At 38.9% G+C, this 12503-nt stretch overlaps 1 protein-coding gene across 2 annotated transcripts in view; it reads right to left on the bottom strand.

Moving 5' to 3' along the window:
* Positions 1-7233: 7233 nt before the first annotated feature.
* Positions 7234-12503, bottom strand: part of SP3 (Sp3 transcription factor) — a 34830-nt gene continuing 29560 nt past the window's right edge. For both annotated transcript variants that reach the window (XM_027678529.1, XM_027678530.1), the window contains 2 exons: positions 11235-11431; positions 7234-9002 (listed from right to left, as the gene is read on the bottom strand). In XM_027678529.1, the coding sequence (XP_027534330.1) occupies positions 8686-9002; positions 11235-11431 (514 nt within the window). In that variant the 3' untranslated portion in view covers positions 7234-8685. The remainder of the gene's footprint in view (positions 9003-11234; positions 11432-12503) is intronic.

Here is a 12503-nt window from a genome sequence, read left to right as displayed (position 1 = left end):
CCTTTTTCTTCCTCAAAATGTGCAAAACTTTCATGCTCCGAGAAATATTAATCTAAGGTAATAAGTGATAATATATTTGCCTTAGTAAGTTTACATATACAAAGAATATATGTCAATGGATACAAGATCTCTTTTATAAACAACAAAGCCTCACATTACCTGATAATCATCAAATACAGTAGCTGTATCTCAGCCTGGTTTTGAAGTCTTGGGATTGCAGGTTCACATTTCACTTGTCTGCTATGCACAGATTGTCTGCACACACTAAATGAACAGATCAAAAAGTGTGCTGCCAAACACAGAAACTAAACAAGAAAAGAGTAGAAAACTTTTGGCCTCTGTGGCATTTTCCAGTTATTGCTACTTTGAGTGTTCCTCAGATTAAGCGCAGGTTAAAGTACCTCAAAGAGAAATGTCATTTTAAATCGCAGAGATCGCTAATATGTGCTGAACAGTGCACTTGAAAAACAAATCACATTTTGCATGCACACACCAGTCTTTAAACACTCAGGCTGCAAACTGTTTATATCTGACATGCCAAGTGTTGGGGGGAGGGTTGGTGTTGACTTTTTTATAACTTAGATAACTATTAATTTTTCAAGAACTTTGTTGTAATCTTTTACAGCTGTTAACATTCTCTGGTTCTGAAATCTACAATCTTCTTACAGTATTTGGTGCTGAACTTCAAAACTAGCCTGTTTCTAAAGCATGAGAAAAGTCATGAACATTGAAAGAAAATTCATAGTCCTTACTCAAAATAATAACAACGGTGTTTCACTTGACTCATTTTTTGTGAACTGAGCCGAGCTTTAATATGGCAATCACTCACTTTTGTCAAAAAACTTAGCAAAACAAAAGAATATAACTTGTGTGTAAGCAATAAATTATTTATGAATTTGTAGATTTAATTATGTATTTTTATAAAAGTGAGAATTTTTTCTAATTTTATACATTTAATTGCATGAAGTTATATAGATGGGATAACGCAGTCTTGCACAGTTTTAAAAACCTGTGTGATGACTGAACAGGAGACATCCACAAACAGCTCTTTTACCTTAACATTCTCACATGTAAAGGTCCCTTGCAGTGACATCAGGCCAGTTAACTCTGCCCCCTTTTTATGTGTTCAACATTCAAGAGCAGGATCCTTAGTTTGTTTTTTCACACTGTCTCACTCATAAGCAGGATAGAACAAAGTTTTGACCATTTCTGCTCCAATGCTCTCTGCCTTCCACAAATAAACAGACAGGAAACATCTGTTGCTCTTGCTTGAAGAGGCAGGAGGAGCAAAGAGGCTTCTAAGAAATTTGGAGAGCTGCAGAAGAAGTGAGTGTTGAGTGAGGCTGAAAATGAAGGCAGTGAGAGGATTAGCACTGGGAAGTTACAGTTCACCTCACATACTCTGCTCCTGAAGTCAGAGCTCATCCATGATTATTCCTACTCACTAGTGTTTGGTATCGTACATGTACTAAGCAGGAAAACTGTAAAATATGCCAGATCCTTCAATCCTCCTGCATTTAAAATATTTCTTATAGCTACACCTTCCTCTGAGGACTGTTAAGACTTTCAGGGAAGCTCGCTCCAAATCTCAGATGAGCAAATACATAATTGGTCATATAAAGAGGTAATTAGCACAACCGAAAATGGTGCTATTTCAATTCTTCGGGTAAATACTGATTGGAGAGGTCTTTTTTTTTTTCTAAGGAAACATAAGAGAAGTCCCCAAATGACATTAAGAATTACACATAACTTTAAAAGGTGTGTTATTTACAGAAACTACTTGAATAGCTCCTTTGGAAGCATTTTGAGCTGTTAAATAATAATGTATTTAGGACACATTACATGTAGTTAAAACAGCTACAAATGTACATGGAAAAATTATGATTAAATCCTGTTATCTCAGACAGCAGCTTTGGCACAAATAACCCGCAGACAGAGTTCTGGATTTAAGTCAAGAACACAAGGCTGTGACACCTGTGACTGCCTATGACACCCCCTCACCTCTCACTGGCATGGCAGCACACTGGACAAACATCACTTAAAGGCCACATGTTCGCACCCATAGTCCGCCCTCACCACCTGCCCTTTCCCTCCTTAGCCCCGCAGGCCTTGTGCCACCTGGTAACGGGCAGAGGGGAGACGGGGCTTGGGGCCACAGTGTCCACCCTGCGCTAGGCCACAGATCCCCGCTGCGAGCAGGACCTGGGCCAGCCCTTTGGGATGGTCTCTAAAATAAATAATGTCCATCAAATTGTGCTCTGTGTGTGCACATCCCTGTGGAAGAGGCTGCAGTGGAGTGATGGCCCGGGAGCTGCAGGGCTGTGGAGATGTGGAGGGTCTGTGGGTCCTGCACCTGGCACGAGTGTACTGTGGGCCTGGGCCACCACAGGCCAGCTACCAGAGCCGTGGAGACCAGCCCTCACCACAGCAGGGAGATTCGGCCCATGGGGCTGGGGAACTGAGAAATAACTTTTTCCTCTGACAATAAATAAAACCAATGTGCAAAAGAGCTATGGAAGAGTCAAGCAAGCCTGACGCTGCCACAAGACCAAACCCCTCTCTCATTCTTAGCCTCCAATCTAGTTCCTAAACTAGCTACAATATCCTTGTACTTAACGTGAAAGGATTTAGCCAAGACACCACTCAAGCAGCAGCTCACAGTTCAATCTTCAATGCACATCTGTTTTTCTCTATTGTAAATCACCAATAGTAGTGCATATTGCCAGATACAAGCTTCATTAGTTCTCAAGCAATAATGCATAGTATGGCAAACCCCAGTCTAGCACGTGGGCTCCTGCTAGGATTATGGTATCTGGTGACCTAGCAGGAGAACTACAGCAGGAAAGAGGTGCACGAGGCACTGAAGAACCAAAAGGCAACAAAGACTGCTATGAAAGCAACATGATTATTAGAAAGCTTTATGCAGCTCTCAACTTTTTCTTTCTGGCCCCCTTTCCTTGCTTTATTGCATCTTGTCTAACCCATTGATGGCCTCCCCCCAAATGGCTACAGTGACACTTGTCTGGAAACTGGAACCCTAGAAGGTTTCAGTAAGGGCACCAGGGATTAGGACCCATATATCAACTCTTACTATTGTCTGTCTCCACAGCCTTCTGCAGCCCTGCTCCAACCCATCTGTTCCTACCTCTTCCCACCATCCTCCCGTTGTTCCTGTGTTCACAAGTCTTCTTTCCCAGCCCATAAATTTGCCACAAGAGCACTCTTTTCTTAACTGCTTGTTCAGTGTCTGGTACTAATAAGCTGCTTTATACCAGCTCACTTACCTGAGCTCTTCTTACCCACTCCCCCCACACTGCTCTTGAAAAGTATGGCAGTGTCGCCATACAGCCCTGTGTCTGTCTGCTCCAACCACCCTTCAGCGTGAAATGTTCCTTTACGCAAGGCTATAGCTGAGGTCCCAACACAGATCCAAGGCTGACATAGTAAGGGATACAGCTGTGCCAGATTAGCTTGTCCTCAACAGCTCTGAAACAGGCAAAGAGTGTGACCAAAAACAGCAGATCAGAGAAGTGGAAGAACTGGTGGAAGGCCTCAGGGCAGGTTGCAGCCAAGCTAACACTACAAGACATGGCTACTTCCCTTTCAGAAGCCATCATTTTCACCACTAAACCTTTCAGCAGTACCACTTGTAGTACTAAAATCAGGCTCTAGTACCAGGGAGAGGAATGGCTGATAGAACACAAAAAAAAAAGTCTCCAAACCCTCAGCGGCAGAAGCAATAGGATCTTTTTGTATTCTAATACCTTCCCTACATACCAATAATGATTCATGCAGTGGCCTAGACAAAGAGAACAGAGATCAGGGATCAATTTAACCAGTAAACGTAGATCAGTCCCATCAGAAACATCATCATAATGTCTCCACCACAGAGTAAACATATGCACAGAATCCCATTGATTTTCTCTGCAAACCTTACCATCATGCCATTTCTTCAGACACAGCAATGGTAGCTTGCAACATAATGGAGTAGACTTTCTCCTGTGTTTGTCTGTTAAATCAAAACATGTCCTGATGGAAGAAAAACATCTAGTTAGGAAGCACCTGTGATGAAGTAGCCACTTGTGGGGTTTGTGCATAAATTATAAATAAAATTCTGTGAATACCTTGCATGGAGGAGTACGTTCCACAGAAACAGAAGGCAGTACTTAAGAATGTGGGTGGGTGGGTGGCCCAGCGTATGTGAAAGTCAGGGACTCCTTTAGATAATGTGAGATTCCAGGCCTGGAACCCAGCTCAACCCTCTCTCTGATGGTTCTTTTCTTGTCAGGGGCCATGATATCCTTACTTGAAAGACCTTTTTGGATAAAGGCATGCTGGATTATGTGATACCACTTATTGACTAATCATTGCTGCTTAAAAATTACCTGCTTCTGTGATCTGGCAGCCTATAATCCTTGCAAAGGTTCTTGAAGTAGTTTTGTGAAAAATGCAGATACGTTGTAAGATACATAGAGAAGTAAATCTTGTTCTATCTGTACGCACGACAGTAATATGGTCAAGATTTGAGCTTTCGGAGGCCACAAGAAAAGCTATGCTCAAGCAACAAATAGTTCCGAATCTTGCTTTGGAACCTTTTTCTAGTGGTGTCCATCTCACATTGAGTTCAAAATCTGTGTAGTTGAGCCTTTTGACTAAATAGAATGCATAGTTGGGGAAGAAAGGTTATTTCCTTGCAGGTAATTTTCATAGCATTCTTCTGCCAACTATACTGACTTGTCCAGACAGAGGCTTGGTCAGTGTCAAGATGCCAAAGTAAGATCTGGAGTTACATAGAGACTGTTTTGAATCAGAAATGGGGCTTTTTTTTTGTTTTGTTCCAAGATTAAAGAAGGAATTGTATGTTAAACCGTTTGTAAAAAATTCTTCCTTTTGATACCATCTTTTAGAAACTAGAGCACAGAATAACCTGATGCCAACCACTGGGGTGGAAAATGGCTTCTATTCCTGTCTAGTCGAGTCAGCCACGTCATCTTCTTCTACCCTTTTCTATGGTACATGCTCTGCATTTGTGGTGGTAATGGTGGTGGTAAAAGCTAGAGGAAAGACAGCCAGCTGCTCATTTGTACTTTACTTAAAGGACACAAGAACCACTCTTGACAGATGACTACTAGCTCCATTCCCTCTTTCCCCAGCACACAGAACAATTTGTGAGAGCACATATCAGAGGTTTCCTAAAGCCATTGGGAAGGCTTATCTTACTGATGCCAGCAGCTCAAAATGCCTGAAACCAAGACCTGATATTCCTTCTTAAGACAAGTCCAAAGAAGTGCTTTGTTGAGTCCTTTGCCAGAGGAAAATCTGCATCACCAAACCAGAAATCCTGCTCCTCACAAGTCTTTCAGTGACGATGATACTCTTCTTAGTCATACTGTCCCTTGGCCTGGTAAGTAACTGATTAAAACCTCTTTTTCTGCAAGAATCAGTAGTCATTTGTAACTTGCAAGGATCAAACCATTGGTTCATTCAGGAATGAGCCCAAGAACACTTAGATTGTAGCAAGTGTACGTATGTACAGGCCTTGTACTTACTGAAAGTAAGTACCCTGACTATTGAAATTGATGCTCTCAAGCTCATGCTCTCTTGCAGAGCCAGTTTTAGAGTCTTCTTAATTAGTGATTACACTAGACCGCAAGAGATACAAACCACCCAAGGATCTAAAGGCTACTATACCAAGAAATTATACAAGCAAGGAAGCCTGACATGAAAATGAAAATAAGTATGCAAAATGCTAGACTGTACTAATAAAAAGCAAGAAGCACACCAAGCAATTCTTGTCAGGAATCCATGAAGAACTGGAAAGCCTTCTACAGAACGCACAATTTTGTCTTAGTATTGCATGAGTGACTAGATGACCAGGAAAGCATGCCATGAGGTAGCAACAACCCTAGATACACCAAAGATCTTATACTTAGGCTTGTGAACCCTTTGCCCTGGAGGTGAGCAGGTTTTCAAAAATCACTATCACACAACAGAGAAACTATGGCTGTGAGCCATCAGGCAGCCCTTAGACTGCAGTCTTTCCATCACTTTCCTACACATTTCCAGAGTTACTTTCTTCCAAAACATCTACCTTCTGACTTAACAACAAAATATCCTTTTAAAAATTGTGCTACCTAAACACTAATTAAAGTAACCATTTGATGTAGTGAGCATAAAAACTCTGAGGAAAAAAAAGCAATCTCATCTTCAGCAATGACACAAAACACCTTCATCCACAGATGGATTTCAGTGAAAGTGTCATTCCATAAAACTTGTGAAAAGCAGTTTAAGAAAGTAGCCCTCTTTCCTCTCACTTAAAATAATGCACTAATATAGCTACTAATGCTAGTAAGATGAGAAACAGAACATAAGTATTAGAAATATACTAACATGCTCTCTGAACTATAACAGCTTTCAGAAACCATGCCCATTCACCTGCCTAAAGGAAGTGGATTCAGAGTATGTTAATATATTGACAACATCCATGGAACACTGAAGTCTGAGCAGAACTCTCTTCTCTCACAAGCTGCTGCCCTTTGACTTCCCAACCAATTTCCCCCTTTTATTTTATTAAACAGAAGATTAAGCTGATGGTGAATTAACTTCCTTTTCTCTGTACCTGTCAATTCCTGTTGCTCTGGATCTCAAAAGATTTGCATTAATGTTTTTTCCCCACTAAACTGCAAATTCAGAAAATCTTTCCTACATGACTTTTTCCAGTTCTCACTTTTCTAGGCTGAACTTTACCTGGTTTATCTATAATTATTCTGGTCTGTCCTCTGGCCATTTCATACTCCAAGACTTTAGACTGCACAAATAAAAGCTTTTCACTTTCATTAGAGCATCACATGCAACCATCACCCTAATTAACTCACAGTTCCCATGTAGTTACAGTTCCTTATCAGTACTCTCTGTATTATGGCATGTGCCAGAGGACTTAGATGCAAACTCTAGGATAGGGCCTACGTGTCCTTCATGCCCATGCCCTGCTCAGCAAAAGGTCAAAACGTTACCACTACACCAACACAGCATATAGTACATTCACGTCCATGCACATATACATGGGGCTTTTTTTGGAGCGAGAAGGTGGTGTATTACCATCTCTAAGCCCACAGGGAAAGGAAGCACCTTTTCTACTTTCCACCACCTAGTGCAAAATAAAACACGTCAGGCTATCAAGACGTATTATGAAATTACACCTTGTCAGTTAACAAGAAGCACAGTAAACTCATGTCAAAAGAAAAAAAAATAGTGTTTTATTAACTACCACACTGTTATAATACACTTTAAACGTACAATAAGGTAGCCTTTAAATTTGAGGTGGTTTTAAGAATAACAAATGAATAGATTTCCAAATGTTTGTAAATAGGTGAACTGCAGTAATTATTGTTGTACATTTTTTGAAAATGGTATAGCACTTACAGACTGGCTATATAACTTCATTTTGTACATTTTCTATAATTGAAAATATAAACAGTAATTAAAAAATAAAAAGAAAATTCAGCATAATAAAAAACATATATGTTTATCAGTTAAATGTACTGGATACATACAATTTTTAAGGGAAGAAGCAAAAAAAGGAAAGATGGCTGATATTTAAATGCAGATTGACTAACCAAAAACTAAACAACAAACAAATAAAAACCTCATAAACCCCCTAGTTCACTATGACTATATCCATATGTTTGGGAGTACTGTCAATATGGAAGTGATTTTTCTGTTGTATTTGCATATGTTATATTTTACTGGTAATTTACAAGATGGCTTTTAAGGCCCTGGGAGACACATGTTTTTTTGGAAAAAGATTTGAAAAAAAAATCACTGCTGAGACGCAATACACCTTATTTTTGGTCCTCCAATGTTCAAAAGAAGGGATATACTTCACTATAACATTTGCCTTACCACCCAAATGCCTCAACCTATACATATTTATTTTTCTTAACATTTTAAGCTTTTTAAACATTGGTTATATTGCCCACCTTGGTTATTGAAAGAATATTAACAAGACATCATTTTGGCAAATTAAATCTTAAACATGGCTTTTCAATAGGATTTAAAAGGTGACTATCCCTAGAGTTCCATGTTAAAATGTAGTTTTCAAAATCTTACAAGAGTAATGCTTAAAATATTGTACATAGTTAACCTAATTAAAATAATTAGCTTCAAAATGACAAGTTGATGAGCTAAGTAAAGCCTACACTATGTAACATTTGCTTGGAAACTTGATTTGTCAGTTATGCATAATAAAAATTCCAGTCATCAAGAAAATTACAAAATTTCTTTTATCATAATGTGATTTCTTTTCACCCATCAACTTCTTTTATCTTACAATAGATAAATACCAACGTGTTCTCATTTTTTTTACACTAAACCACACAGGATTGATGCATTTGGTTAGACTACCATTTCCATCGTTAAATTCTTTTTTTTTTTTTTTAATATAACTTGGTAAAATTTCATCTCTTCTAGATTCCAAAAGTACCTACAAAACCCATGCAATTTTACCATTTTAATATACTATGGAATATCATACAAAGTAAGGCATTTCAGTGTCATGTATAACCAAGTTACTGTCAATCCAAAAATTTTTGCACATCAATAAAAAGATATCTAAGAACTTAGGAACAATATTCTTCTCACTACTGTATAAAAATAACCACAATTAATAGGTATCTTGTGTAATATTTACTCCATTGTCTCGTTTCCCGAAACTGTGACAAGCTGTAAAGGTATTTCAGTGTTGGTAAGAATATCCTGATTGCTGGTGCCAGATGTATTAACAGTTCCTATTCCTGAAACAGAACCTTGTTGAATATTTGCAAGGATAAGTGTTGTTCCTCCTGCAGTAATCAAAGTATCATCAGGTGTTGCTTCTACTGATGCCAGCACTGTACTGCTAGAGTGAATACCTTTTTTATTCTGATGTGTTTTAATGTGTTTGGCAAGGTGGTCACTTCTCATAAAGCGCTTTGAACATTCTGGACAAACAAATTTCTTCTCACCTGTCACAGAAGATAAGAAAAAAAAAAACACATTCAAGAACTTTAAAAATATCAAACATACACAAAAAACTGGAACAACTTACTGTCTTTAAGAGTCAGAATTCTAACAACACCTATACTGAAGAAAGCGATCCAACATGTGTTAAATTTCTACACACCCATACAAATCCTTTATAGGAACTGATTTATTTTTCTGTGTCTAACCGAGTTTGGGGAGATCTTTCAGGCACGTAAAGAATATTGCCATCTCATATTCTTAGGTTGCCAAGTTTCATTGCAATTATTACCAATAAATAACTTTTAGAAGGAGAACAAAACCTACGAAATGATAGACATGGAAGACTCTATCACCTCCAGCAGAATCACACTTAAGACTGACAAAGAAGATCATAGGGTAATTCAGGTTTGAAGGGACCTCTAAATGTCTTTATTCTGATCACTTTCTAAGCAGAGTCACCTACAAGGTCAGATCTGGTTGCTGAGGAATTTATCCAGTTATGTTGAAAACCTTTAAGGATGGAGAGTGCAGAAACTCTATGGACATCCTCTTGCAGTGCCTGGCTATTCCTATTAGAAAAACGTTTTGTCTGTAGCTGGTCTGAATCTTTTCTGTTTCAACATATATCTGTTGTCTCATCTTCCAATCAATGCACCACCAGGGAAAATTTGTCTTTGTCTTAATGGTAGCCTTTGCAGATACTAGAAGGTTGCTACTAAGCTCCCCCCTGCCATTACTGTTCTCTTTGTGCATCTAATAAGCCAAGTTCCCACAGCCCCTCCTCATAAGGCAAATGCTTCTGCTTCCTGATCATCTTGGTCACCCATTAGTGAATTCAGTAATGTCATCAATGTCTTTCTTATACTAGGTGCTGAACACTAGATGCCATATTCTAGATGCAGTCTAACCAGTGCTGAGAAGGGGATAATCACTTCCCTACAATTAGTGTCTTTGCTTCTATTGATACAGCCCTGGCCATCTTTGCTCCTGGCTCTTGCTCACGTTCCAGTTGTCTATCAAGACTCCCAGGTACTTTTCAGTAGAGCTGTTTCCCAACTCTTTGTGCTTAACCTGTGTTGCTGTAAGAGTTAATGTCATCCCAGGTGCAGTACTTTGTGATTATCCTCGCTGAATTTCCTAAGGTTCCCATCAGCCCATTCCTTCAGCCTCAATCCCTCTGAATACCAGCCTTGCTGTCAAATGCATTGACTGGTCGCCCCAGTTTGGGCTCATCCACAAAGCTAAGAAGAGTGAACTCTGCTGACTCCTCAGGTCAGCAATAAAGATGTCAAAACAGGTCAAAGGATGGATCTCTGCAGTTCTCTACTTTTTACTGATATGCAGGTACACCAGGAGCCATTAACCATATCCCCTGACCTGGATCATTCAACTCGCCTTTCTTTTTAAACCCATACCTGTTTGTCCATCCAGACAAACTGTAACATCCCAGATCGGGTTAGAGCATCCGAGATGTCTAACAAAAGCACACTGTTAGGAACAAAACATAAAACATTTTCCATAGACACTGCAGAGACACTTTTCTAAGCAATGCAAATGCTGATAAGCACATAAATTATTTATCTATGGTCATGGGGTTTTTCAAATACTATAATCTTAAAAGGCAAGCATCCTGTAGAATGCAGTTTGTAGGAAAATAGGTAAAACAGACAACAGATTTGAAACTAACTGCTCTGGAAAGGTGGAAAATTTAGAATTATTTCTTTTCTTTATATTAGACAAAAGGAGAAATGTGAACCTGGAGTTCCTAAAGGGTGGTCTAACCATGAAACTAAAAGATGCAGAATGAACCACCATCACATGCTCTTCCTTGATTTTGTGAATGATATCTAATCTCCTGGCCATCTAGTCCTCTAGTTTTATTTTTCTTTTTTAAAATAATGGAAAATTATTGAAGTTTTGAGCTGGAACAATAGTTCTAATCTGGTTCAAACAATGACACGCACTGCTGAACCTGAATCAAAGTATTCTGATTAAGTTATATTAAGCATTAGCTTAAATGTCAGTTCTGAATCAAGAGGTAGCTGTTTTCTCCTCAGACCTACCAAAGATTTTAAAGTGTATTAACAGCAATGAACTACAAGCTGATTTTAGAAAAGCCACATTGCATTAAAATCAATCCACTTCAAAGACATGTTCTCCTCTTAAAAGTTATTTATCAAAGCCCTCTCGATAACACTCCTGCAGTAAAATACACCAGAACCAAAGACTGAAACCTGTATGCGTTCTTCGGTGTCGCTGAAGCTCATCACTGCGAGTGAATCTTTTGCCACAGAACATCCAGTTACAAACAAATGGACGCTCTCCAGAATGCCAGCGGAGATGAGCTCTCAAATGTGAAGTTTTCCCATATACTTTGCCACAGCCTGGTATGTGACAAATGTGTTGCTTCTTTTTTCCCAAGTTGGAGCCTCTGCATTAAAAAAAAAAAAAAAGTTATTCATTCTAATACCTTCCTCCTAAATACTGGTTATGTATATACACAGGGCTACACATACCACAACAGATCTGCAAACCAACATGAGCAGCTTTCTGGTTTTGTTTCAAATACAACCCAAGTCCAATACACTCCAGAAGAAGCCGGAAATGAATCCTATAATGCTATCCCAACTCTGCAACAAACTATAAATTCAAATTCAACTATGTGTAAAATTTACGTGATAGAAGTGTAATCTTTAGGAAGCATACATGTGCATGAAGCTGGAAATACAGTTGTTACAGCAGTTCATACCACTTTGATGCTAAAGTGCCCATATTTTAAATTTCTCCCAGTTTCAGTTTTTACCATACCAAAGATGGTTTTGGCAAGGAAAAACACAAATTACTGCAACTGCCAAAATGGACACTGGAGATTTTGGCAACTGGGAAGAGAACAGATGGGACTTCTGACATCTTGGGGAAACCTGAGAAGCAGTTTGGGGTTTGAAGACAAGCATAATAATCTGAGTATTTTCACTAAAAGGAGTGGAAGCTAATCTTGCTGACATTTAAATTAATTCTTTCATATTTCAGGAAAAAAAATAAAAATCCATCACAATGAACACAGAATTCACAGATACTATAACTCAGACTAGTTAGCTTGACAATTATTTTAAGATGCTGCCTCACTGAAATGGTAGGTGATTGATTCAGGGGGAGCACCTGACACAAAAGTCTAATTTTTTTTAATAAAATCACGAGAGAGATAAGAGCCTCTGAAGACCTAGAGAAAGAGATCAGTCTGGTCAGTGCAGGACATCATGATTGATTTTAGTCAATTTAAGTGTTTGCTACTGCTGATAGAAGCACTTCAGGGAATAGGTCTGGCTGACAACGCAGCTATATGAATGGTAAATGCTGGTACAAGGGAGGAGATTGGAAAACGCAGCCAAGCATCAGGCCACCTTATTCATCAGCAACGTTAACTTAGAACATCTTAAGTGGATTCTGAAATCACAGTCTTGGGTGCTCCATCCTCCATGACTGATTATACAATTTTCAGTTGC

Source organism: Neopelma chrysocephalum, unplaced genomic scaffold (assembly GCF_003984885.1).
Source record: "Neopelma chrysocephalum unplaced genomic scaffold, ASM398488v2 Primary Assembly neopelma1_44, whole genome shotgun sequence".
NCBI classification, from domain to species: Eukaryota; Metazoa; Chordata; class Aves; order Passeriformes; family Pipridae; genus Neopelma; species Neopelma chrysocephalum.
The sequence above is the reverse complement of the archived record's forward strand: the minus strand, read 5'-3'. Positions and strand labels throughout refer to the sequence as shown.